At 46.9% G+C, this 26,631-nt stretch overlaps 1 protein-coding gene across 1 annotated transcript; it reads right to left on the bottom strand.

Annotated features, from left to right (window-relative positions):
* Window positions 1-553: 553 nt before the first annotated feature.
* On the bottom strand, window positions 554-26,631 carry LOC139315129 (BPI fold-containing family B member 4-like). Its single transcript, XM_070941148.1, has 17 exons — window positions 26,520-26,631; window positions 23,674-23,745; window positions 22,521-23,630; window positions 22,272-22,467; window positions 20,915-21,019; window positions 20,133-20,276; window positions 18,927-18,987; window positions 17,121-17,181; window positions 16,303-16,394; window positions 12,858-13,070; window positions 9,810-9,863; window positions 8,189-8,359; window positions 6,804-6,871; window positions 5,591-5,633; window positions 5,378-5,441; window positions 3,090-3,166; window positions 554-577 (listed from the first exon to the last, which is right to left on the bottom strand). The coding sequence occupies exons 1-17, from the start codon at window positions 26,629-26,631 to the stop codon at window positions 554-556; spliced, it is 2,667 nt and encodes an 888-aa protein (XP_070797249.1).

Genomic DNA, 26,631 nt, shown 5'->3' with positions numbered 1-26,631 from the left:
TGCAACGGTCACAAGGGAGAAAAAAAACAGTCCTAGGTCACTTTTCCCGGCGCTGTCGTAACTTCGAACGGTCACTAAGTGAACTGTCGTAAGTTGGGGACTGCCTGCAAGGACGTTTTCTCCACCCTCTTTCCCAACGGCCAACGATCTTTCGCATGTCTACAGACTCAAAGGTGCAATGAAATCAGAAGCTTTTATTAAAACGGGTCAGGCGAGAAACGCAACTTCGTTGGCTCTGTGTGTGTGTGTGTGTGTGTGTTGGTGCAGGGAGGGCCTGGTTCACACCCGCTTGGAAACGACAAAGCTGTATGGAAGCCTGGTGAGGACAGCTCCAAAGGCCACCCTTGTCCCTTCTGGAGAACCGACTCCTTGTCTTCCCTGCCTACGAAGTGGGGACTTGTGTGGCTTTCTTTTGCCCAGAAGGAAGGAGAAACTCAAAGCTGTGTATGATGAGGAAGGGGAAGGACGGATCCTGCTGCAAGAAACTTTCTTCTTCTTCTCCTTCTCCTTCTTTTTCTTCTTCTCCATCGTTGTCCTCCACCGAGGTCTCCTCTTATGCAGACAACACTAGCAGATCCTGAGCAAAAGAGACCCAGTTGATGAATTCCCGTAGGGTGGACCCGTCTTCTTGCAACTTTCACGGGGTGGGGATATCATTCCTCCTGCCTAGGAATTTGGAGGAGGGGTCTTCTGATACCACCCAGGAAGTTTGTGATCCTTTCCAGTGGTGAAATCTAAAATTTGTTACTACCGGTTCTGTGGGCGACCTCTTCGGGGAAGAGGTTGTAAAAAAAAAATGCTTTCAAAAGGCTCTGACGATCCCAGCTGAGTTGCCACTCAGCTGGGATCGTCAGAAGCATTTAAAAGAAAAATAGGGGGTTTTTTTTTCTTTTAAAGGCCTCTGACGATCCAAGCTGAGTTTTTTTAAAAAGCCTCTGACGATCAGGCAACTCAGCTGGGATCGTCAGAGGCATTTAAAAGAAAAAAAAACCCCCTATTTTTCTTTTAAATGCCTCTGACGATCCCAGCTGAGCCGTGCGATCATCAGAGGCTTTTTTTTTTTTTACTTTTAAAAGCATTTTTTCAGCCAAAGAGGTTGTAGAAAAAATGCTTTTAAAAGTAAAAAAAAAAAGTCTCTGATGATTGTGTGGCTCAGCTGGGCATGGGGGGTGGGGAGGCAGGGATTTTTGCTACCGGTTCTCCTAACCACCCGCCACCATCACTACCGGATCAGGCAATCCGGTCCGAACCGGGAGCATTTCACCCCTGATCCTTTCCCGCTGCACCCACTTCACCAAAATCTGGGAAGGAAGGTTCTCAAGAACATGGGGTTTAGGCCAGTGGTGGGATTCAAATAATTTAACAACCGGTTCTCTGCCCTAATGAGAGGCTGGGTGGGCGTGGCCATGATGGTGTGGCCAGGGGGTGTGACAGGCAGCACTTGGCCTCCTGCACCCCCCTGGGAGCAAAAACAGATTGCGGGGGCGGGCACTCTACACATCCCCAAGCCCTGTTTTGGGCCTAGGAAGCCTCACTGAAGCCCTCCTGGGAGTGAAAATGGGCCTCGGGGGGTGGGGGGGTGCCACACCCCTTTCCCCACAACCCATTTTGGGCCTAGTAGGCCTCCCTGCACTTACCTGGGAGCCAAAATGGGGATCATGGGGGCTCCTGAAAGGGGTGAGGAGGGGCTGGGCCAGCCAGCAATTTAACTACCGATTCGCCCGAACCAGCACGAACCGGCTGAATCCCACCTCTGGTATGGTGGCCCTCTCAACCATCCTATCATTCCGTGAAAAGTTGAGAAGATTGGCTCATAAAATTTGTGGGCTTCCTTGTTCATTGAGCAATGCTGAGAGAATAGGTAGCCCTTCACGGATGCCTACAATTGGGACCAGAGTTTCCATCGCTAAGCAAGGCAGTCGTTAAAATGAGACACACCTGATTCTTCTTCACCTTTTTTCGCCCCCAGTCGTTCATTGAATCACTGAAGTTAAGTGAACCATGTGGTTTTTAAGCGAATCTGGCTTCCCCCATTGACTTTGCTTATTGGACCCCAACCACAGATGCACCGATCGTGGTGCCCACAAATGCACGAATACTGGTGACCAAAAATGCACCAATGGTGGTGACCACAAAGCACCACTAGTGGCAATCACATAGTGCACCAATAATCATCATCTTTTAATGACCCCATAATCCCTTGTGGGGTGGAGTCTGGGCAACTGAATGGAGCTAGCAGAGTGTTTTTTAAATGGCCGGATGCCTTTCCTGTCACCAGTGCGGAGTTTTGTTCAGCAGATCTATTCTCAGTGTGCCCAGAGAGAGAAATATCTGCCTCTACCTAGGATTGAACTCACAGCCTCCGGATTGTGAGGCCAGAATTCCACCTCTAGGCCACCGCATCAATAATGATGGCCACAAATGCACAAATAGTGGTGACCACAAACAGACCAATGATGGTGGCCAAAATGCACCAAGGCCTTTGACCAATTAAGCCTTCCAGAAAGCATTAAAAGGTCTTGACAATGTGACATCTTGACCCTCTAACTCTCCCCACCACTCACTTCTTCTGTCCTCCCTCTCTCCTCCCTCCCCTCTCCCTCTCTCCCTCCCTCTCCCTCCTTCCCTCCCTTCCTCCCTATCTCCCCCTCCCTCCCCTTTCTCTACCTCTCCCTCTCCCTGCCCCCTCTCTCCCTCCCCCTCCCTCTCTCCTTCTCCCTGCCTCCCTCCCCTCCCCTCTCCCTCCCTCCCTCTCTCCCTCCCTCTCCCTCCTTCCCTCCCTTCCTCCTATCTCCCCCCTCCTTTTTCTCTCTCTCCCCTCCCTCCCCCTCCCCCTCTCTTCCCTTCTCCCTTCCCTCCCCTCTCCCTCCCTCCCTCTCTCCCTCCCTCTCCCTCCCTCCTTCCCTCCCTTCCTCCCCCTCCCTCCCTTTCTCTTTCTTCCCCTCCCTCACCTCTCTCCCTCTGCCCTCTCCCCCTCCCTCCCTCCCTCCCTTCCCCTTCTCTCTCCATCCCCCCTCTCTCTCTCCTTCTCCCTGCCTCCCTCCCCCCCTCCTACGTATACATTACCAATGTCCTTCTGTAGCACTTACTTCAATGACATCGACTGAAGCGTTGTTGAAATCGATGTTCAGCAGTTTGGGGAGAGGAACCCCTCCGCCTAAGACCTCTGCAGGCAGAAACAAAACGGATCAGGTTTCTAAACTCAAAGGCAAATTTGGGAGTTTTTGCTTCCTTCTCTTTTCCCCCGGTCTCTGCTGTGCCTCAAATAAATCTGCCTTTTGCAATATCTCTTGTGGCAAACAAGCCAGGTTTTCATTGGTGACTAGGGCAGTTCTCCCTAAGCTGCCAAGGAGACACTTTTCTTTGCAACCTGAAAATCGCAGCCGATTTTTTTGTGGTCCTCTCGAAGGCCCATTAATTTGAGGTCCTTTCCCCAAGGAGAAATGCCACAACTTTGCTACCTATTGAACATTAATAACCATCTCTAGCATTCACTGTCTGGATCCTGTTCTTATTTTCTATCAGCCGAAGGATTTATGGCAACAGCTTCAGTGTCAACGGCTGAAATTTATGTTTTCAGAAGAGGGGATTTTAAATCTTCTACTTCTCTTCTTCCCAGGAAGCTCAGGAAAGCCACCAACACAACCCAAAGTCTTTAAAACGCCCTTTCTGTTCACCTGAAGGCATTTTCATGTAGATAAGTCCATGGAAGGTCCATTTAATTAGGTTATTATTGGGGCTCCTTAGTGCCCTCCGAGCTGGGTGGTTTTCTTGCAGGCGTTTCATGACCCAACTAGATAACATCATCAGTGCTAGAAGGGAGTGGGGTTTGCAGAGAGGAGGAGGAGGAGGAGGAGGAGGAGGAGGAGGAGGAGAGAACTGTGGGGTCCTTGATGCTCTCCAAGGTTGGTGGTTTTCTTGCAGGCATTTCATGACCCAACTAGATAACATCATCAGTGCTAGAAGGAGTGGGGTTTGCTCTGTGTTCATATTCAAGTGATTTCTTATGTCAGTGTTGGTGGGAGTGTTGCCTTCTTCTTGGTGGTTTCTTGATTAGGTTGTTTATTGTTAACTTGTTGGTTTGAGTTGGTACTTGCTTGATTGGGGTATTGTTTACTTCTTGATTGTTGGGCTAGTATTAAACCTCAACCAAGGAACCACCAAGACTGATAGAGAAAGTCACATAAACAGAGCGCATACCCCAAACTCTTCTCGCACAGATGATGTTACCTAGTTGGGTCATGAAATATCTGCATGAAAACAATCAACAAATTGAGAGAGTGCCAAAGACCTCACAGTTTTTCTCCTTCTCCTTCTCCAATCTCCATCTTCCTTCCTTCTCCTTCTCCTTCTCCTTCTCCTTCTCCTTCTCCTTCTCCTTCTCCTTCTCCAATCTTCATCTTCCTTCCTTCTCCTTCTCCTTCTCCAATCTCCATCTTCCTTCTCCAATCTCCATCTTCGTTCTCCTTCTCCTCCCTTCTTCTCCTCCTCCCTCCTCCTCCTCCTGCTGTCTCCATCTTCTTTCCTTCTCCTTCTCCACTCCACAAACCCCTCTCCCTTCTATCATTGATGATGTGATCTAACTGGGTCATGAAACATCTGCAAGAAGACAATCACGCTCAGAGACCACCAAGAATTAGACCCTGAGTTACAAATATTCCCTTCTATTGGTTTATTATTATTATTTTTAGCCATTTTTAATGGGACCTTTTCTTAAATTCAACCATATATTTGGAGTGAGAGGCACAGAGAAGAGGTCTTTTGTGACCAACATGGCCTGTGGGGCTCATCATCTAGCATCTAGTTTTGGTGCAAAACAGATCAATACAGAATAATAGAGTTGAAAGGGGTCTTGTAGGTCATCTAGTCCAACCCCCCATCCAAGCAGGAGACCCTACACCATTTATGACAAATGGCAGCCCAGTCTCTTCTTGAAAGCTTCCAGTGATGAAGCTCCCACAACTTCTGAAGGCAACTTCTCTTCCATCCGTTGATGGTTCTCAATGTCAAAAAAATTCTTATTTCCAGGTTGAATCTCTCCTTGGTCAGTTTCTATCCATTATTCCTTGTCTGGCCTTATCTGGTGCTTTGGAAAATAGCTTGACCCCCCTCCTCTCTGTGGCAGCCCCTCAAATATTGGAAGATGCTCTCCTGTCTCCCCTGGTCCTTCTCTTCACTAGACCATTATCCCTCCATCCTCCACAAAGTATCCAGAAACCCTGTTGGTCAACCTGGATAGCTTCCAGAGGGTGTGGACATCTGCTCCCAGAATTCTCTAGCCATATTTGCTTTCCAGAGAATTCTGGGAGTTGAAGTCCACACCTCTGCCAGTTGTCCAGGTTGAGAAACGCTGAGTTGAAGTCTGGAATTCTCTTACCGTTCATGGAAGGAAGGAAGGCCAGTTCAAAGATCTTGCTCACCAGTGCCTCCATCAGGGAGACCTGTGTCCAGAGGAAAAACATTTTAGAGTCCTCAACTCATCCAAGGGGGGATGGAGAAGAAGGATGAAGGTTGAGTTGGCCTCTTCCATCCTGCTTCTGCCTGAAAGAGGCACTGCCTTCCCCCCATCCCAGCCAAAGTTTATCCTTACGTCAAATTTCCCAACGTTGGAGGAAACCAGTGTAACACGGGCCCTGCAGGAACAAAAGAAAAGGGGGATGAGAAGACGGAGGGATCTACAGGGAACCTTTGAGATGGTTGGGCTGGAGGGAGGATAGAGAGGAAATGAAGGAAGGCAAGTAGAAGGAAGGAAGAAAGGAAGGAAGGAGGGAGGGAGGGAGGGAGGAGGGAGGGAGGATAGAGAGGAAATGAAATAAGGCAAGTAGGAAGGAAGGAGGAAGGAAAGGAAAGAAAGAAAGAAAGAAAGAAAGAAAGAAAGAAAGAAAGAAAGAAAGAAAGAAAGAAAGAAAGAAAGAGGGAGGGGGATAGAGAGGAAATGAAGTAAGCTAAGTAGTAGGAAGGAAGGAAGGAGGAGGGAGAGAGAGAGGGAGGATAGAGAGGAAATGAAGTAAGGCAAGTAGGAAGGAAGGAAGGAAGGAAGGAAGGAAGGAAGGAAGGAAGGAAGGAAAGAAAGAAAGAAAGAAGAAAGAAAGAAAGAAAGAAAGAAAGAAAGAAAGAAGAGAAAGAAAGAAAGAAAGAAAGAAAGAAAGAGGGAGGGAGGGAGGGAGGGGATAGAGAGGAAATGAAGTAAGGTAAGTAGTAGGAAGGAAGGAAGGAAGGAGGAGGGAGGGAGAGAGGGAGGATAGAGAGGAAATTAAGGAAGGCAAATAGGAAGGAAGGAAGGAAAGAAAAAAAAGAAAGAAAGAAAGAAGAAAGAAAGAAAGAAAGAAAGAAAAGAAAGAAAGAAAGAAAGAAAGAGGGAGGGAGCGAGGGAGGGAGGGGGATAGAGAGGAAATGAAGTAAGGTAAGTAGATAGAAGGAAGGAAGGAAGGTGTCAGACCTGGTAGCCATCTTTTGCATCTGGGCCTTCAGGCCTGCCACATTTACTGCTGTGAGAAACAGGGAGGGGGGATTGTATGGAGCAGGTAGTCATAATAACATTCCTTTCTCCGAAAGTCAAGGCCGTCTTGCCCTGCACCTGGGAGGCTGGAAATGTTCCAGGTTGCTTCTCTCCAACCTAGAAGTAACGGGGAAGGGGAGAAGCTGGACCCCCTCCCCCAAAGTCATCCTCAGAGGGGGCCATTACTTTATAAAAAAGAAGAAGATCAGGGTTTAAACAGCTGCCGGAGAAAATCCAATTAAAACCACTGAACATTTCTTTAAAAAGGCATAGAGAATGGGAAGTTATAAGGGCCTCGACTTACTTGTCTAGTTGAGCGCTGATTTTCAGCTTGTTGTCTTCGACAGAAAATTTGGCCAGCAAAGAAGCATCCTAGAAGGACAAAAACGGACGCATTCTGACAATATCGCAAAGGTGCTTTTTCCAAAAAAACCCCCACACATTTATTGTGTGTGTTTTCCCCCTAAAGTCTGCAATTTCGGCCTAAGTGTGCAGGAATAAGATATACAGGTAGTGCTTTGTTTAGTGACCATTCAAAGTTAAGGCATATAAAGGTATATAAATCAAATTATATGGACCGTTGCAGCATCCCCATATTCATGGGATCAAAATTGAGATGCTTAGCAACCGACTCATATTTATGATGGTCGCAGTGTCCCAGGGTCACGTGATCCCCTTTTGCGACCTTCTGACAAGCCAAGTCCATGGGGAGAAGCCAGATTCAATTAACGACCATGTGACTAACTTAACCACCACAGCGATTCACTTAACAACTGTGGTGAGAAAAGTCGTAAAACGGGATAGCTGTCTCACTTAGCCACGGAGATTTTGGGCTCGATCCTAGTCGTAAGTCGAGGACCAGTTATACACAGAAGCAAGGCTTTGGACGATGATCAGGCTAGCTGTCAAATTTAGGCAGACTGGAATGCTGTACTAGTCCTCATGTTATGGCCATAATGGAGTTTGCCCATCGTGGTCATAACTCACGATGCTCAGAAATTTTAATTTTAATTTTTTGTAGCAGTCCTTTAAACATGTGCTGAGGTCTTTAAGTTTTGTTTTCAGCAAAAAAAAAAACCTGAATAATATTCTATGAACTGAGATGGGCTAGCCAATAAATTTGATAAAAAATTGATTTTATAAAGAATATGTCGTAAAATTTATTTATTTATTTATTTATTTATTTATTTATTTATTTATTTATTTATTTATTTATTTATTAAATGTATATCCCGCCCTTCTCCCCGAAGGGACTCAGGGCGGTGAACAGCCGAGAATTAAAATAACATACAATATAAAAGTTAAAATAATTAAAAATAAATTAAATTAAAACGGCCGCCCCGATTTAAAACCCCTAGCTATACAATTAAAAACTAACCCCATAAAACCTAAAAATGCAGCCACGGGACTCCAGGAGGCTGCAGTGCCCAGATTACGTGCCCGCATGACTAGGTGGGGGAGGGGGGGGAGGGGCCTGACCGCTGCATCTTTGACTCTCGGCTCATTCCCCGAGTAGATCCACTGGGACCTCGAGCGGTCACTAAGCGAACCATCATAAGTCAAGGACTACCTGGAACATGACTCGGACGATTGAAAGTCAACTTTTGATGGGTCCGGGATCAAATCTCTGCCTGTCGGTCGGGAAAAAAAACGATTTGTAGGATCTCCCCGTCATCGTTTCATACTCACGATCTTCACAGTGCAGAGAGGCACCTCCTCCCCACCGGACTCTATGGCCACGATTTCTGCAGTGGCTTGAATTTGAATCAACCCCATGTCCTTCTGCAGCTTCACCGTGGGAGCCTCGGGCACCGAGACCTTCAGCAGGAGGGGCCGAGGCTCAGGAAACTTCTGGAAGATCTGTGGATCCCCCCCAGAGAAAAGATATACCGTTACAAGAGGATCTTTGCAGCTCGGGATTGAATCTGGGGTCTCTGAGCTGGGTGGGGGTCTTACAGATGTTTCATGATCCAGATAGGTAACATCAGGGCTGGGTACTAAATTTTTTTTACTATCGGTTCTGTGGGCGTGGCTTATTTTGTGGGCATGGCTTGTGTTTGGGAGGGGGGTTATGTGACTGGGTGGGTGTGGCCAACTTTTTTTTTTTTTTACTTTTAAAAGCATTTTTTCTACAACCTTAAGAGGTTGCAAAAAAAAAATTGCTCTAAGAAGCCTCTGACGATCAGGCAAGTCAGCTGGGATCGCCAGAGGCTTTTAAAGGCATTTTTTCCCCCTACAACCTCATCGGCTGAAGAGGTTGCAGAAAAAAATGCTTTTAGAAGCCTCTGAGATCCCAGCTGAGCTGCGCGATCATCAGAGGCTTTTTTTAAACTTTTAAAAGCATTTTTTCAGCTGAAAAGGTTGTAGAAAAAATGCTTTTAAAAGTAAAAAAAAAAAAGGCTCTGATGAGGTGGGCGGGGTAAGCGAGCGGTGACTGGGCCAGGGACTGGTTCGGGAGTGTGGCCAGCCAATGTTATTACCGGTTCTCCGAACTACTAAAAATTTTTACTACCGGTTCTAGCAAACTGGTGCGAACTGTATAACATCCTCAGTGCTAGAAGGAATGGGGGGTTGTGGAGAAGGAGAAGGAGAGGGAGGGCGTGGGGGGGAGGAGGAAGAGGAGAAGGATTTGGGGGTCCTTGGTGGTCTCTGAGCTTCGTTGTTTTCTTGCAGACGTTTCATGACCCAATTAGGTAACATCATCAGTGCTAGAAGGGAGGCAGGGTTGCAGAGGAGAAGGAGAAGGAAAAGGAAAGGGTGGGGCTAGGGCAGAAGAGGAAGAGGAGGAGGAGGAGAAGGAGGAGGGGGATTTTTGGGTTTTCCTGTATACATTTCAGTGCCCAACTAGCTTACATCATCAGTGCTAGCAGGATATGGGGGTTGTGGAGAGGAGGAGGAGAAGGAAGACGATGGCTATGGGGCATTCAGTGTTCTCTGAGCTTGGTGGTTTTCCTGCAGACCTTTCATTACCCAATTAGGTAACAACATCAGCTCAAGAAGGGAGGGTGGGTTGGGAGGAGGAGGAGCTTCATTGTTTTCTTACAGACGTTTCATGACCTAGCTAAGTAACTTCATCAGTGCCAAAAGGGATATATAAACTCTCTGTTTATATATCCAAGTGCCCAACACCAAGCACCCCCCCCCCCACACACACAAACATGGTTTCACAGGCGCAACTGCTGAGCCAGAGGTTAGGAGCTACAACCAGAAGGACACTGAGTGCAAGCAATTCATGCACATCAAAGCTCAGCCGAGTTCCGAAAGGCATCGTTTTATTTATTTATTTTCCAAAGGCGAGAATCAGACTTACCGCCGGAATCAGTGCCCCAAGAGTCGAGGTCACCAGAGGAGGAAGCTCAGGATACTGGGAGAAGGAAACACAATAAGCCATAAGTGTACATAAATAGTTGTGGTGTATTATTTATTTCTTGCTACAAGGGCTTTGGTCTCCTTCAAAGTGAACGAACAGATTAACAGAGTTGGAAGGGACCTTTGAGGTCATCTAGTCAACCCCCCCGTCCAAGCAGGAGACCCTGCATCATTTCTGACAGATGGCAGTCCAGTTTCTTTTTGAAATCCTTCAGGGATGAAGCTCCCACAACTTCTGAAGGCAACTTCTGTTCCATGGGTTGATCATTCTCACTGTCAGAAAGTTCCTCCTCATTTCCAGGTTGAATCTCTCCTTGGTCAGTTTCCATCCATTATTCCTTGTCTGGCCTTCAGGTGCTTTGGAGAATAGCTTGACTCCCTCTTCTTTGGGGCAGCCCCTGAGATATTGGAAGACTGCTATCATGTCTCCCCTGGTCCTTCTTTTCATCAGACTAGACATACTCAGTTCCTGCAACCGTTCTTCGTATGTTTTAGCCTCCAGTCCCCTCATCATCCTGGTTGCTCTTCTCTGCACTCTTTCTAGAGTCTCAACATCTTTTTTATAGTGTGGGGACCCAAACTGGATACAGGACTCTAGGTGTGGCCTTACTAAGGCTTTATAGAGTGGTATTAGTACCTCCCTTGATCTTGATTGAATCCCTCTGTTAATGCAGTTTAGGATTGCATTGGCTTTTTTGGCTGCTTCCACAAACGGCTGGCTCGTATTTAGCTGGTTGTCCACTAAGACTCCAAGATGCCTCTCACAGTTCCTGCTATTAAGCCTGGTTTCACCCAGTTTATATGTGTACTAAAGTGTTAAAGTGTTCCAAAATTTAGCCTATTTCCTCTGATAAGGCTCAGGGTAGAACCTATTGTAAGACTGGTAGAGTTCATTTTAGCCAAAGAACCATCATTTCGGTATAAAAAAACAAAAATACCCTTCATTTTGCTTTTAAATGTTTTTTTCCTTTGGGACTCACGTCCTTCCCTAAAATTCCAGGAAGATTACCGGAGAGCCTCATCCAGGAACTCAACCAGGCGAGGGGTAGATTCAGGACAAACGTCCCTTATCTTCTTGCTCATAAATTAGCTAGAACGTTTTGCATATTTAATTACCAGCCTTTTTTTTTATTTGATTTATATGCCGCCCTTCTCCAGAGACTCAGGGCGGCTTACAATGCGTTAAGCGATAGCCTTCATCCTTTTTGTATATTTATACAAAGTCAGCTTATTGCCCCCACAAACTGGGTCCTCAATTCACCTACCTTAGAAAGGATGGAAGGCTGAGTCAACCTTGAGTCTTTTCAGTTAGGGACAGAAGAGTGAGGGGTGTAATATTTTAGAATTAACCCCATCTTTCTCTGAGGACCCTTCTCTACCAGAGGTAGAATACGATTTGCTTGGAAGGGACCTTGGAGGTCTTCTAGTCCAACCCCCTGCTATAGCAGGAGACCCTATACTAGCGATGGCTAACCTTTTTGCCATCGTGTGCCAAAAGCGTGGGGAGCCGGGGGTGAGGGGTTGCACACACCCATAATTCTATGAGCCACTCCCCCACGCATGCCCACGTGACCCCCCCACACACTCCCCCTGCTTTTGGCACGTGATGGCATGGTGGGCCCGATAGGCCCGTTTTTCGCCCTCCCCAGGCTCCAGAAGCTTTCTAGGAGCCTGGGGAGGGCAAAAAAAAGCCTCCCCTCTCAAGAGGTCCTCCAGAGGCCAGAAATGGTCCAGTTGCTGACTTCCGGTCCCACCCATCATGCGCAGCAGAGCTGAACTGGGATGATGGCTCACGTACCATCAGAGATGGCGCTGTGTGTCATCTCTGGCACACGTGTCATAGGTTTGCCATCACGGCCCTATACCATTTCAGACAAATGGCCATTTCTTTTTGAAAGCCTCCAGTGATGGAGTGTCCACATCTTCAGGAGGCCAGCCCTTCCACTGAATAGGAGCCTGGATAGCTCAGCAGACTAATGCATTGCAATTTAACTCCAGCTGTCTGCAATTAGTAAGTTCGAATCTCGCCAGGCTCAAAGTTGACTCAGCTTTCCATCCTTTCTAAGGTAGGTAAACTGGGGGCAATAAGCTGACTTTGTATAAATATACAAAAGTATGAAGGCTATTGCTTAACGCACTGTAAGCTGCCCTGAGTCTCCGGAGAAGGGTGGCATATAAATCAAATTAAAAAAAAAAACAGAATAATGGATTTGGAAGGGACCTTGGACATCTCCTATTCTAATTCCTGCTCAAGCCGGAGGCTCTCAGACAAATGGTTGTCCAATTTCTTCTTGAAAACCTCCATGATGAAGCACCCACAACTTCTGGTGGCAAGCTGTTCCATTGGTAATTGTCCTCACTGTTAGGAAGTTTCTCTTTAGTTCCAGGTTGCTTCTCTCCTTGGCTGGTTTCCATCCATTGCTTCTTGTCCTGCCTTCAGGTGCTTTGGAGAATAGGTTGACCCTCCCTCTTCTTTGGCGCAGCCCCTCAAATATTGGAAGATGCTTATCTTGTCACTCCTAATCCTTCTCTTTGTTAGACTAGACATACTCAACTAGTTGGAAGTAACCAAAATGGGGTCCAGATTACAGGATTCAGAGGTCAGAAGAACCCCTCTTTAGTCCTAAAGGTGCTTTTTCAAGAGGCAACTAGTTGGACCTTCTGATTTTTCTTGGAAGACGTTTAGCTTCTCATCCAAGAAGTTTCTTCGGCTGAAGAATTGCTGAAGAAGCTTCCTGGATGAGAAGCTAAATGTCTTCCAAGAAAAACCAGAACATTCAGTTGCCTTTGGGACAACCATGACCTGGATGATTGAGAAGGTCCATAGACATACCCTCTTTAGAAACCAAGAATCTAGTTGGCTGAAGTTCTGGATTTCTCAGCGCTCCAAGAAGCCACCTTCTTCTGTGGGTGGCTTGAAGGTTACCAAGATTTTGGACCTCCTGCCCAATGAATGTCTTGAAACACATCGAGAACCAAGCGAACTCACCATCCCATCGGAGAGGTCAAGGTTCAAGACCCCTTGTTTCTGCAGGACGCTCAACACGGAGCTGAGGAAGTTGACCGACAGTCCCAGCTGAGAGTTGGTTGTGTCTTCCATGGGTGGCATAGGTGGCATGGGCACCCTCGCTGGCATAGGGGGGGATTCCGGTTTGCCCAGAGGATAGTCGATGATGGGGCCAACAACATTCCCAACCACAGTCTAGGAGGAAGAGATAAAACCATGATCAACCCCAGAAAATGATGGAGAAGCATTTCCATGTTTCAGGTAGTCCTCAATTTACAACAGTTCATTTAGTGACCAAAGTTGCAACGGCACTGAAAAATGTGACTTCTGACCGTTTTTCACACTTAGTGACCGTTGCAGCCTCCTCAAGGTCATGTGATCAAAATTCAGATGCTTGGCCAGTGACTCGTATTTATGACCGTCGCAGTGTCCCGGGGTCATGCGATCGCCTTTTGTGACCTTCTGACCAACGAAGTCCATGGGAGAGCCAGATTCACTTAATGACTGTGAGATTAACTTCACAACTGCAGTGATTCACTTAGCAACCACAGCAAGAAAGGCGTAAAATGGGGGGGGAATTCATTTGACAATAGTCTGGCAACAGAAATTTGGGGCTCAGTTGTGGTTGTAATTCAAGGACTACCTTATTTACTCCCTTTGGTTTTATTGACGTCGTGGTGGAAACCATAGTAGAGATGACAGATGCGTTTAAACCATGATTGATTTAAACATAGGTTTTTTTTAAAAAAAAATTACATATATTTATTACATTTGGTTCTTTTTTGGCACTATTTTGACCAAACCCACACAACTCACAATGTGGGTGGTCCTTGATGTATGACTGCTCACTTAGCGACTGTTCAAAGTTACAGTGGACCTCTCTGATTCTGAGTTCCAACGGGTGCTCTGATGTCCTTTACCAGGAGGTGAAAAATTCTAGTCCCACATTTGCGTGAAAGCCGGCTGGGTGACTTTGAGCTAATCACCAGGAGACGGTGAGTTCTAGTTCTGCCTTAGGCATGAAAGCCGGCTGGGTGACTTTGGGCCAATCACCAGGAGACGGTGAGTTCTAGTCCTGCCTTAGGCATGAAAGCCAACTGGGTGACTTTGGGCCATTCACCAGGAGATGGTGAGTTTTAGTTCTGCCTTAGGCATGAAAGCCGGCTGGGTGACTTTGGGCCATTCACCAGGAGAGAGTGAGTTCTAGTTCTGCCTTAGGCATGAAAGCCGGCTGGGTGACTTTGGGCCAATGACCAGGAGACAGTGAGTTCTAGTTCTGCCTTAGGCATGAAAGCCAGCTGGGTGACTTTGGGCCAATCACCAGGGGACGGTGAGTTCTAGTTCTGCCTTAGGCATGAAAGCCAGCTGGGTGACTTTGGGCCATTCACCAGGAGATGGTGAGTTCTAGTTCCACCTTATGCATGAAAGCCGGCTGGGTGACTTTGGGCCAATCACCAGGAGACGGTGAGTTCTAGTTCTGCCTTAGGCATGAAAGCCAGCTGGATGAATCTGGGCCAATCACCAGGAGATGGTGAGTTCTAGTACCATTTTAGGCATGAAAGCCAGCTGGGTGACTTTGGGCCAATCACCAGGAGACGGTGAGTTCTAGTTCTGCCTTAGGCATGAAAGCCAGCTGGATGAATCTGGGCCAATCACCAGGAGATGGTGAGTTCTAGTACCATTTTAGGCATGAAAGCCAGCTGGGTGACTTTGGGCCAATCACCAGGAGACGGTGAATTCTAGTACCACCTTGGCATGAAAGCCAGCTGGGTGACTTTGGGCCTGTCCCTCTCTCTCAATATAACCCCTTACAGAGCTGTTGTCGTGAAGAAAGTAGGAAGGTGCATTGACTATATTCACCGCCTTGAGTTATTTCTAAAAATAATAAAGGTGGGATCCAAACAAACAGACAAGTAAATAAAAAAAGAGCCTTGATAGTACAGTGGTTTAGTGCACCCTGTCATTAACACAGCTGCCTGCAATTTCTGCTGGTTCGAATCTCTCCAAGGCTCAAGGTTGACTCAGCCTTCCATCCTTTCTAAGGTAGGTGAAATGAGGACCCAGTTTGTGGGGGCAATAAGCTGACTTTGTATAAATATACAAAAGGATGAAGGCTATTGCTTAGCGCATTGTAAGTCACCCTGAGTCTCCGGAGAAGGGCGGCATATAAATCAAATTAAAAAAAAAAAAAGATCCCAGAAAGACTTCAGCCAGACTTCCCAATTTGCAACAATCCTCCTCGTGAAATTTTGTTCGATCAGGTGAAGTTGCTGTCCTCCTGGCAGGAGAGATGAGAGGAGGAGACTCACCTGGGTGGGGACTTTTATTTAGGACACCTGCCCTCCCCAAAGCAAACCACATCCCCGTTCTCAGTAATGTGATCTTGGCTTCTATTTTGGATTGCAAAAAAAGAAAATAAATATTTCTGTCTCCCGCCATCTAGCACGGCTTCCCCTTCTCTCAAATATCAACATAAAAATCTTCCTTGTAGTTACCATTGGTGTAATCCGCTGACATCCTACTTGGAGAACTTTGTCAGATAGTTGGTTTTTTGCCATTGTCACCACACCTGCAAATCTTGCCCAGGAGTTTAAAATTCCCTGGCTGCATTCGCACAATCAGCTTAATTGGGTCAGTAGTTAGAAATCTAGTATAGGTAGTCCTTGACTTACAACAGTTCATTTAGTGACCAAAGTTACAACGGCCCTGAAAAAAATGACTGATGACCATTTTTCACACTTATGACCGTTGCAACATCCCCAAGGTCACGTGATCCAAATTCAGATGCTTGGCAACTGACTCATATTTATGACAGTTGCAAGGGTGCAAGGGTTACGTGATCCCTCTTTTGCAACCTTCTGACAAGCAAAGTCAAGCTGGATTCACTTAACAACCATGTGACTCACTTAACAATGGTAGCAAGGAAGGTCGTGAAATGGGGGAAAATTCATTTAAGAAATGTCTCGCTTTGCAACAGAAATTTTGGGCTCAATTGCGGTCATAAGTCAAGGAGTACTTGACTTACCACCATAATTGCAGTCATACAATTTGTTAATTTGTTAGTATCAGTCTTGGTTAGTTGTTTTTGAGCAGTGGTGCAGTGGCCTAGAGGTGGCGCTCTCACCTCACTATCAGGAGTTTGTGAGTTCAATCCTAGGTAGAGGCAGATATTTCTCTCTCTGGGCACACTGAGAATTACTAAGAGAACTACTACTAGCCTAATTCTATTGGAACTAGAATTACCATCGTGCCATTTTCTCCATTGAAAGTGCTACCTAATGAGTCCAAAATGCAGACCCCAATATCCCTGAAACTACTATGAGAGTTGATTTTGTAATTCACAAGACCAGTTCTTCCTGGGCCTTGTTGGTGGCACCAGAAGGCAATTGAAGCAATGCAGCAGAGCAAACTCACATTGAAGACTTACATTTAAATCAATCTCCAGGAAATGTCCTGTGACCAATGGCAGGCTGGAGACTGTATACTGGACGCTTCCCAGTATGCCCAGAGGAACCAGAGCTGTAGAGAACGAGAAAGTCAACAGGTACTATGGAACGGGTGCCATCACTTGGCAGCTCCCTATACTGGCATTATCAAGTTGCTTATCCTTAGAGCAAGGTGGTCTGGCCCTTGCAGATGCCATCTATAGCTACATTTCTCTTCTGAAGTGGAGGAGGAGGAGAAGGAAGAGGAGAAGGAGGAGAAGGAGCAGGAGAAGGGGGAAAAAGAGAAGAAGGAGGAGGAGGAAAGGAAGAGAAAGAGGAGGAGGAGAGGAGAAAGAGAAGGGGAAAAGGAGAAAGAGAAGGGGAAGAGGAAGAGGAGGAGAAAGAGGAGGAGAAGGAGGAGGAGGGGGAAGGAGAAGAAGAGAAGAAGGAGGAAAGGAGGAGAAAGAAAAGGAGAGAAGGGGAAGAGAAGGAGGAGAAGAGGAGGAGAAGGAGAAGGAGAAAGAAGGAGGAAAGGAGGAGAAAGAGGAGCAGGAGAAGAGAAGGAGAACAGGAGGAGGAGGAAGAGAAGAAGAAGAAGAAGAAGAAGAAGAAGAAGAAGAAGAAGAAGAAGAAGAAGAAGAAGAAGAAGAAGAAGAAGAAGAAGAAGAAGAAGAAGAAGAAGAAGAAGAAGAAGAAGAAGCCAATGTTTGAAAGATATAGAACTGAGAAAAAATGTTGCACCACATCCTGGTCTGTTTTCAGTCTCTCTACCATGAAGAAAAGTCCTTAAATATAGAGGAAGAAGAAAGCAAAAACTCACAATTCACAAGTCCAAGCTGGTCATTAACAAGGCCCAGGGCAACATCAAGGACGGGACAAAGCTGGAAAATGTAAAATGCGTGTGACTGTTCTTGCAACAAATGTCAGGAAAAAAATTAGCAAAAGAGATAAAGAAAACATCCTATTCATGGTTATCTCTATCTCTTCTGTCCTTGCTAGTTTCTTCATTGTATGGAAGAAGACAGTCAAGGTCACAGGCACACCTGGTTTTGTGATTGTCCCAAAGGTGCTTTTTCAAGAGGCAATCAAACTTTCTATTTTTTCTTTGAAGACATTTCACTTCTCATCCAAGAAGCTTCTTCAGCTCTGACTGGATGGTGGGGGGAAGGGAAGGAGTTCTACTCCTTGCAGACAGCTGGTCCTTTGCATCCTTTTAGAGGGTCGTTGAGGCCACTTGGGGGTTTACCTGTGCCCTTAGGGTCACCTGAGTGGTGCAAATGTGGGTGGAGCGTTCTTGGAACTGCTGAAAGGACTGTGTTGGAGACTGGAGATAGAGGATGTCGTATCTGTTGAGAGTGGACTGTTCAGTTTGGACCTAGATGGCCTCTTTGACCCCTCTTCCAAACTAGCAGTCCTCTCTGTCCAAAATGTGGACTTTGCTATCTACTAACTATTTGCTATCTACTAACCAGAGCATACAAAACATTTGCTAGACCAATTCTCAAATACAGCTCATCTGTCTGGAACCCCCACTGCATATTGGACATTAAGGAGCCTGAGTGGCGCGGCAGACTAATGCTACTGTTAAAATAGTATTTAGCTTCCAGCTGCCTGCAATTACTGCGAGTTCAATTCTCACCAGGCTCAAGGTTGACTCAGCCTTCCATCCTTTCTAAGGTAGGTAAAATGAGGACCCGGTTTGTGGGGGCAATAAACTGACTTTGTATAAAATATACAAAAGTATGAAAGCTATTGCTTAACGCCTTGTAAGCCGCCCTGAGTCTCCGGAGAAGGACGGCATATAAATAAAATAATAAAAAAATAAAAAATAAAATGAAATTAATACAATTAAGCGCATCCAGAAATATTTCACAAGAAGAGTCCTCCACTCCTCCACTCGCAACAACATACCTTATGCCACCAGACTTGAAATTTTGGCCTTAGACAATTTAGAACTTTGCCGTCTTTAGTCTGATCTAAGCATAGCTCATAAAATTATCTGCTACGATGTCCTTCCTGTCAATGACTACTTCAGCTTCAACCACAACAATACAAGAGCATACAATAGATACAAACTCATGGTAAACCAATCCAAACTCGATTGCAGAAAATATGACTTCAGCAACAGAGTTGTTAATGCCTGGAATGCACTACCAGACCCTGTGGTCTCATCCCAAAACCCCCAAAACTTTAACCTAAAACTGTCTACTGTTGATCTCACCCCATTCCTAAGAGGTCTATAGGAGTGTGCATAAGAGCACCAGCGTGTCTACCGTCCCTGTCCTAATGTTCCCTTTAATCTTCAAAAGAGTGGCCTGTGTCTTTTAAATGCAGATGGACTGCTGAATCTAGTCCTGATGGGTTTGTTCTCCTATGTTATGCCATGGATTTGTGAAGTGGCTGTTTTCTTTCCCCAGTGTAAGATCTGTCTTCAAAGAAAAACAAGAAAGTATCTTAAAAAAGCACCTTTGGGACAACCATGACCTGGATGGTTAAGAATCTCCATAGACATTATGTTTTGTGATTGGAAGTCTTTGTGTCCTGTTGGGGCCTTTGTCGCTGCACAAGTCTTGTTGGGTTTATGGTTCTGAGCTACTTGCCTGTCCAGACCGATCGCCTCACTTACCAGATTAGGAAGAAGCCTGTTAAGGACACGAGCTAATAAATTGTCCACAATTGGAAGAAGGCTGCAGAGAAGAATGAAACAAGGACATGAGAAACATCTCCGGTTTAACAAATTGGCAGAAGAACATTTGGGGAACAAAGTGGCATCTCCATTAGCACAGCTGCTGACTCTGATTGAGTCAGATCTTCTCATTTTAGCTCCAACAAACCTTCAAGGTTTCTCGCCAAGAAAGAAACATCAAATTGACAAGCGTTTCCAGTCTCTTGATTTCCCTCCTCTAAGTTATGGTGGACCTGATGTTCAGAAGACCAAGAGAAATAGCCTTGAGGATGGCCTTCAGCTCTTCTTGGAGGGGACAAGAGTTTCAGGGGCACATGGAAGCTGTCCGTGTGTGGTCCAAGAAGACCTTCTCCAACTGAGCGCTTCAGATAATCTTTCCCTAATTTTATGCCACTTTACAAAGCTGTGAAAACACACAAGAGGTTGCTAAAGAGTCCCTTGGGAGTTGGGCAGCATAGAAATGCGAATAAAATTAAAGTAATTAAATTAAATATTCAAAACCACTTTTAACTGTGTTTTGTTGAGTAACAAAGTCAGTAGAAGAGTTATTGTTGGCACATATGCAATTTTTTACAGAATAAGTAGATGGCCTTCAAGTTGGCTAAAATAAAAATAATTGTCCTTATAGGTAGTCCTTATTTAACGATGGTAACTGGGATTGAAAACTCTACTGTTAAACAATGTGGTCATTAAGCGTGACTTAACACAACTGCAAAGGCAGTTCCAGCAATCCCGGTTATTTTTGTTAAGCGCATCACCAGGGGCTGTTAAGTGAGGATCTGTGACTTGCGATATCCTGCTGGCTTCCCCAGTGACTCTGCTTGGGGGAAGCCGGCAGGAAAGGTCGCAAATGGAAATCACATGAGTGTGGAACGCCGCAACGTCATAATTGTGAGTTGGTCAAAGAGTGCATAAATTGTGATCTGGTGACCACAGGGACACTGTGACAGCTGCAACTATGAAGATCAGACACAAATCGCACTCGTTCAGCGCTGTTGTTATTTTGAACGATTGCTGCAGGAGTGGTTGTTGTGAGAGCAACCTGTATTTATATCACAAGCTATAATAAGCACAAACAAATGTTACAAATAGAAATGCGAAGGTGGCCAGGAAGGTGGTGGCACAGGAGGGACTGATGATGCTCACCCTCTAAGAAGTCTAATTTTAATGCCTCCCAGGAGCGTGTCACAGTGATCAATCACCAACGTAGGGTAGCCAATGTTGTCCATTGTCAGACGGACAATGGCTGTGATGTTCACCTCCACTGCAATGTCAAGGAAACCGAGGAGGCTGAAACAGAAGGGAAAAGAAAACGATGTCCAGGTCACCCATGGTTTGGTTTGTGGGGTCCTTGGTGTTCTCTGAGTTTGGTGGTTTTGTTACAGATGTTTCATGAACAACATGTGAAACATCTGCAAGAAAACAACCCAGCTCATAAAGACCCAAAGACCTCACTATCCCCCCCCTCTTCCTCCTCATCTTCCCAAATCCCACTCCATTCTAGCACTGATGATGTTCCCTAGTTGGGTCATAAAACATCTACAAGAAAACAACCCAGCTCAGAAAGCACCAAGGACAATCCTCCTCCTCCTCCTCCTCCTCCTCCTCCTCCTCCTCCTCCTCCTCCTCCTCCTCCTCCTCCTCCTCCTCCTCCTCCTCCTCTCCACAAATCCCACTCCCTTCTAGCATTGATAGTTATCTAGTTTGGGTCATGAAACAACCAAGCTCAACACAAAGGGCCCCACAGTCCCATCTTCTCCTTCCTTCCCTCCCTCCCTCCCTCCCTTCCTCTCTTCCTTCCTTCCTTCCTTCTTCCCTCCCTCCTTCTCTCCCTCCCTCCTCCTCCTCCTCTCCACAAACCCCACTTCCTTCTATCACAGATGATGTTAATGTAGCTCTCTCAACCGTTCACCATACATTCTGCTTACCTCTTCCCATTAAGTGCCACTCTGGTGTACAAATCCAGGTGAACCCCAATGCCAGGTAGAAGCCTTAGGTTGATCTTGGGAAGGGTCAGTTCCACAATTCGCAATCTGCAAGTAGAAGCAATGACATCAATTGTAGAGGAACCAGTTTAGACTGGAAATCAGAAAGGCTCCTAGCTAAATGCACATCAGGTTTGATGTCCACCATCCAATCCCAAATTATGTTTCATGTTACAATTAGATAATTTTAATTTTTAATTTATTTATTTATTAAATTTTTATACCGCCCCCTCTCCCGAAGGACTCGGGGCGGTGAACAGCCAAAATTAAAACACACAATACAAATATTAAAATACAATTAAAAAACAAAATTAAATTATCTTTGGCTTCTCCAATTTAAAACCCCTTACCCATAAAATTCACCCAATTAAAATTTTTAACCCAGCCCGGCTTGCTGAAATAAAAAAGTCTTCAGGGCCCGGCGGAAGGTCCGGAGGTCCGGGATTAGTCGTATCCCTGGGGGTAGCTCATTCCAGAGGGCGGGTGTCCCCACAGAGAAGGCTCTTCCCCGGGGGGTCGCCAGCCAACATTGCCTGACAGACGGCACCCTGAGGAGACCCTCTCTGTGGGAGCGTGTTGGCCGGTGGGAGGTTATCGGAGGCAGAAGGTGGTCTCATAAATAACCGGGTCCTAAGCCATGGAGCGCTTTGAAGATGAGAACCAGCACCTTGAAGCGCACTCGGAAGACCACTGGAAGCCAATGCAGCTCGCGCAGGAGAGGTGTCACGTGGGAGCGCCATGTCGCCCCCATAAGTACCCGCGCGGCCGCATTCTGCACCAGTTGGAGCCTCCAAGTGCTCCTCAAGGGGAGCCCCATGTAGAGAGCGTTACAGTAGTCCAGACGGGAGGTGACGAGGGCATGAGTGACCGTGCATATGTTTGTTTTACCCTATTTATAGTTTGTCCCAATTACTCAAATCCCGAGCAAGGGACCAGTACAAGAAACAATTCAAATCAAGACAACAGTCCATAAAATGGTGAATGACCGATCAAAACCTTCATCTCTGACCAAAACTGATGAAGAAGATAGTCTTAAGTATCTTCTGGAACATTGGGACACTCAGGACCAAGTGTACCTTTGGGGACAGACAATGAGGAAGTCCGCTAGAAAAAGTTCTAGCACTCTCAATTTGAGTTAAATTTTGGAAGCTGCATCTACGCATCTAATGATCACCAAGAGACATGAGAAGCATGTCACAGTGATTAGTCACCAGAAGATCATTCTTTTACTTGCCCAAGGATACAATTTTTATAGCTGGGGTCCCTATGAAGAGAATAAATCACTTCAAGAGGTTCTTACCCTGTCAGTCCTTGGACTGTGCTGAGAATACCTCCTTCCCCAAGGATGCCGAGGACTCCACCTCCACCAAGTAGGCCTCCGTTGCCCAGCAGGCCTCCATTGCCGAGGAGGCCCCCACCGCCACCAAGAATTCCTGCAGTGCCAAGCAGACCTCCATCACCCAGCAAGCCTCCTTGGCTCAGCAGACCTCCAGCACCTGGACCTCCACCATTGCCACCCACAGCAGCATTGACGCTCCTCCCTCTAAACATGCCTCCAGGGATCCCACCAAGAGGTACCCTTTCTCCTGCTCCACCACCACCAAGCACATCTCCAGGAAGTCCTTCTCCTCTTCCACCTCCTCTTCCTCTGCCATCACCAAGCACACTTCTAGAAAGCCTTCTTCCACCACCACCTCCTTCTCTTCCTCCACCACCAAGCACACCTCCAAGAAGTCCACCACCTCCTTCTCCTCTGCCACCACCAAGCACACCTCCAAGAAGTCCTTCTCCACCACCACCTCCTTCTCTTCCTCCACCACCAAGCACACCTCCAAGAAGTCCACCACCTCCTTCTCCTCTGCCACCACCAAGCACACCTCCAAGAAGTCCTTCTCCACCACCACCTCCTTCTCCTCCTCCCCCACCAAGCATACCCCGTCCTCCACCTCCTCCTCCACCACCACCACCAAGCACACCTCCAAGAAGTCCTCCACCACCTCCTCCTCCTCCACCACCACCACCAAGCACACCTCCAAGAAGTCCTTCTCCACCACCACCTCCTTCTCCTCCTCCACGATCAAGCATACCTCGTCCTCCACCTCCTCCTCTTCCACCACCACCAAGCACACCTCCAAGAAGTCCTCCACCACCTCCTCCTGCACCACCACCACCAAGCACACCACCAAGAAGTCCTCCTCCACCTCCTTCTCCTCCAGCGCCACCAAGCACACCTCCAGGAAGTCCATCTCCTCTTCTACCTCCTTCTTCTCCTCCAGCACCAAGCACACTTCCAAGAAGTCCTCCACCACCTCCTCCTCTTCTACCACCACCAAGCACACCTCCACGAAGTCCTCCTCTTCCTCCACCACCTCCTTCTCCTCCACCACCACCAAACACACCTCCAGGAAATCCATCTCTTCCTCCACCTCCTCCTCTTCCACCACCACCAAGCACACCTCCAAGAAGTCCTCCTCCACCACCACCTCCTCCTCCTCCACCACCACCACCACCAAGCAGACCTCCAAGAAGTCCTCCACCACCAAGCAGACCTCCAAGAAGTCCCCCTCCTCCACCACCACCAAGCACACCTCCGAGAAGACCTCCTCCTCCACCACCTCCTCCTCCTCCGAGTAAGCCTCCCAGAAGGCCTCCACCCCCGCCGCCCCCCAGGAGGCCTCCTAGCAGACCACCGTCTCCACCACCTCCATTGCCAAGGGGCACTTCTCTCATGGCGCCTTGAAGGGCGTTGCTTTGGGCCATCGAGTTGCTGACAGCTGGAAAACAAAAGAACAAGGAGGTTGTACATAACAACAGGGATGGACAAGACAACCTCCCTTCTGTTCCTATTTGGCTCTTTGGGAATTATCAAGTTCCACATTTTTGTAAATAAGGCCTAGTTTTTATTTCAAGAGCAGTGGAACACCTTCCATCGCTATCCATCTCTTTCCTCTCTTGGATGGAACCCTTTGTTGTGGCCCACCAGCGGCCTGCGCGGATCGTGGCTGATCCCGACGATAAGGAGGCTGGTGTGGTGTCGCGCCAGCAGCCTGCGCAGCCAGCGCTCGCGTCGGACAGCGAGGAGGCCAAAGAGGATGTGGTGCCAGAGGCAGAGACTCAGCCAGGGCCTTCACAACCTCCAGAGGCTCCTTCAAGTGGAGAGAGCGAAGTGGAGGAGCCTCTCCTCAATGCTCGGGCACGCAGGGCTGCCAAAAGGCAGGAGTGGCTACTCAGGAGGAGGAGGTCTCCTCGAGAGTAACGCTTGAGGATAATTGGCCACTCCCTTCGCCTATTTAAGTCACACGCTGTTAGTAAGTTTCTTGCTGGAAACAACTTGTAATTATCATCAGAGCATTTTTGGAAAAGTCTTATCGTATCTTGTTTTCTGGGCTGGTTGCCAACCTTTGCCGGATTTTGGTTTATTCTAGGTTTAATAAATTTGATAAGGACCGTTGGTGTGTGTCAATATCCTCGGGAATCCGGAGCTGGGGCAGAACACCCTTGGAAGGTCCTACCAGAGTGATTTTGAGGTTGAGCACTTGCTTTACATGCAAAGATCTCAGGTTCAACCCCCAGCATTTCCAAACAGGGACCTTCTCTACTCCTGAAGACCATTGACAGTCCACCAGCTTGCATCCATGGGTGTTAGGTAAAGCAGAGTAGACAGTACCAGATGGAACAACGATTTGATGCAGTTGAGCATCCAGTGTTTGGTGGTGGGCAGTAAACAAATAAGAGAAACCATTAAAAATGTGGAAACCGTCCATGAAAAAGCTGGATGTCCACTCAAAACCATCATCCCTGACAGTGGTGAAATCCAAATTTTTTTACTACCGGTTCTGTGGGTCTGGCTTGGTGGGTGTGGCTTGGTGGACAGGGGAAGGATACTGCAAAATCTCCATTCCCTCCCCACTTCAGGGGAAGGATACTGCAAAATCCCCATTCCCTCTTCACTCCTGAGGGAAGGATATTGCAAAATCTCCATTCCTTTCCCACTCTGGGGCCAGCCAGAGGTGGTATTTGCCGGTTCTCTGAACTACTCAAAATTTCCACTACCGGTTCTCCAGAACCTGTCAGAACCTGCTGGATTTCACCCCTGATCCCTGACAATCTTGGAAGAAAGACAGTCTTCTGGAGCAATTTTATTTTAGCATATTTATGGTTTGTCCCAGTTACTCAGTTCCTGAGCCAGTAGGCAAGTCTAGGAACCAATTAAAATCATGGGAGCATTAAAAACTTGACGTCCACTCAAAGCCTGATCATTCCTGAAGAAAGATGTTTTTTAAGTGTCTTCTGGAATGTCGGAAACACTTGTGTTTCTTGCTCATGTTGTAGGGAGATGATTTTAATTTATTAATTTTAATTTAATTCCTTTGAATTTGTTTTGGCATAGTTCTGGTTTGTCTTAGTCCAGATCCTGAGCAATAGACAAGAACAGGAAACAATTAAAATCATAGGAGGTGGTTGCTAAACAGTGGTGGATGTCCACTCAGATCTCCATCCCTTAGCAATCCTGAAGAAAGATCGTCTTAAATACCAATAAAGTAACATATTTGTAGCTCAGGGTTGAAATGATGTGTCCTTGGTGCTCCCTGAGTTGGTGGTTTTCTTGCAGACGTTTCATGACCCAACTAAGTAACATCGTCAGTACTAGAAGGGAGGAGGGTTTGCACTGATGGTGTTACCTAGTTGGGTCATGAAATGTCTGCAAGAAAACAGCCTGTCAACTCGCAAAGCATCCCTAGTCTACACTCCAGTTGCCATAGGCAAAGGGGATGGGAAACCATCGAAACACCATGGCAGCCAAAGACAGGAACACATTCCAGACATATCTTTCTCAGGGCTGTCTCCCAGGGTTACCCACACCGTCTGGAGGGGAGTGATCTCTACAACCTGCAAAATTGCTCCGTTGGTGAATGTGATTGATGACACACCCTGGGGGGAGGGGGAAAACAAGGTCATGATTGGGGCCGTAAATTATGTGGGTTCAGAGTTGGCTTCATTTGTGAATGTGCCGACATGAAGCTTCTAATAAATAACTGGGTTTCTTCTGAAGCTTGGCTCAAGGCTCATGATTTAATTAGAGCATCTGTCAGAACCTTGACAGAGCCCAGCTCAGAGAGCACCAAGGGCCCCACAATCCTCCTCCTCTTCCTCCTCCTCCTCTTCCTCTCCACAGTTCCCACTCCCTCCTAGCATTGATGTTGGGTCATAAAACATCTACAAGGAAACAGCCAAGCTCAGAGAGCACCAGGGACCCCTTATAGACTTAAGTGTCTTCTGGAATGTCAGAACACTGAAGACCATGTGCATCTCTAGGGGTAGTGTACTCCCCAAAGAGGAGGATCTACTACCAAAGGTCCTAATTTAGTTTAGCTGGAGTTAAATTATGGAAGCAGCCATGCATCTAATGAACACCAAGTCAACATCTTTTCTCTTTCATTTACCTGAGGAGGTCATTTCTAGAGCTGAGCCCCCCCTGCCCCCACCCCATAAATAGACTTATTTGAACAAGGAACTCCTTGTTCTTTGCTTGCTCTCTCGGACTTACCATTATGCAAGACGCCTTGGTTGACTCGGATGACCGCGTCGGTTGGAAGGAGTTGACTTTGGGAGGGAGTCAGCAAAGCACAGACCACGAGGACGCCCCAGGCCGCTAACAT

The sequence above is a fragment of the Pituophis catenifer genome, unplaced genomic scaffold, assembly GCF_029215685.1.
Source record: "Pituophis catenifer annectens isolate HBS135680 unplaced genomic scaffold, rPitCat1.0.hap2 SCAF_3, whole genome shotgun sequence".
In the NCBI taxonomy this organism is placed as follows: domain Eukaryota; kingdom Metazoa; phylum Chordata; class Lepidosauria; order Squamata; family Colubridae; genus Pituophis; species Pituophis catenifer.
The sequence above is the reverse complement of the archived record's forward strand: the minus strand, read 5'-3'. Positions and strand labels throughout refer to the sequence as shown.